The 241-nt window shown below is 71.8% G+C and overlaps 1 protein-coding gene across 1 annotated transcript in view; it reads left to right on the top strand.

Moving 5' to 3' along the window:
* Positions 1-63: 63 nt before the first annotated feature.
* The window catches only part of ADIRF (adipogenesis regulatory factor), a 2,231-nt gene continuing 2,053 nt past the window's right edge, over positions 64-241 (top strand). The window contains exon 1 of the mRNA XM_006767903.2: positions 64-201. Within this exon, the coding sequence (XP_006767966.1) occupies positions 141-201 (61 nt within the window). The 5' untranslated portion in view covers positions 64-140. The remainder of the gene's footprint in view (positions 202-241) is intronic.

Here is a 241-nt window from a genome sequence, read left to right as displayed (position 1 = left end):
CGCTGGGAACCGCCCCGCCCCGCCCCTCCCGATGCGGGCGGGCCCGTCCACGCCCTGCGGCTCCTTTTAAAAACCACAGTCGCAGCCGCCCGCTAGACCAAAAGTCCTCCGCCACCCCACCACCTCGCAGACCCGCAGCCATGGCCGGCAAGGGCTGGCAAGACCTGAAGCAGCAAGTGGAGGGGACGGCGCAGGAGGCAGGTGAGGAGGCGCTGGGCGCTCCGAGCAGGGTGCAGCCCCG

The sequence above is a fragment of the Myotis davidii genome, unplaced genomic scaffold, assembly GCF_000327345.1.
Source record: "Myotis davidii unplaced genomic scaffold, ASM32734v1 scaffold642, whole genome shotgun sequence".
Taxonomy (NCBI): Eukaryota; Metazoa; Chordata; class Mammalia; order Chiroptera; family Vespertilionidae; genus Myotis; species Myotis davidii.
This window is presented reverse-complemented; position numbering and strand designations above follow the sequence as displayed.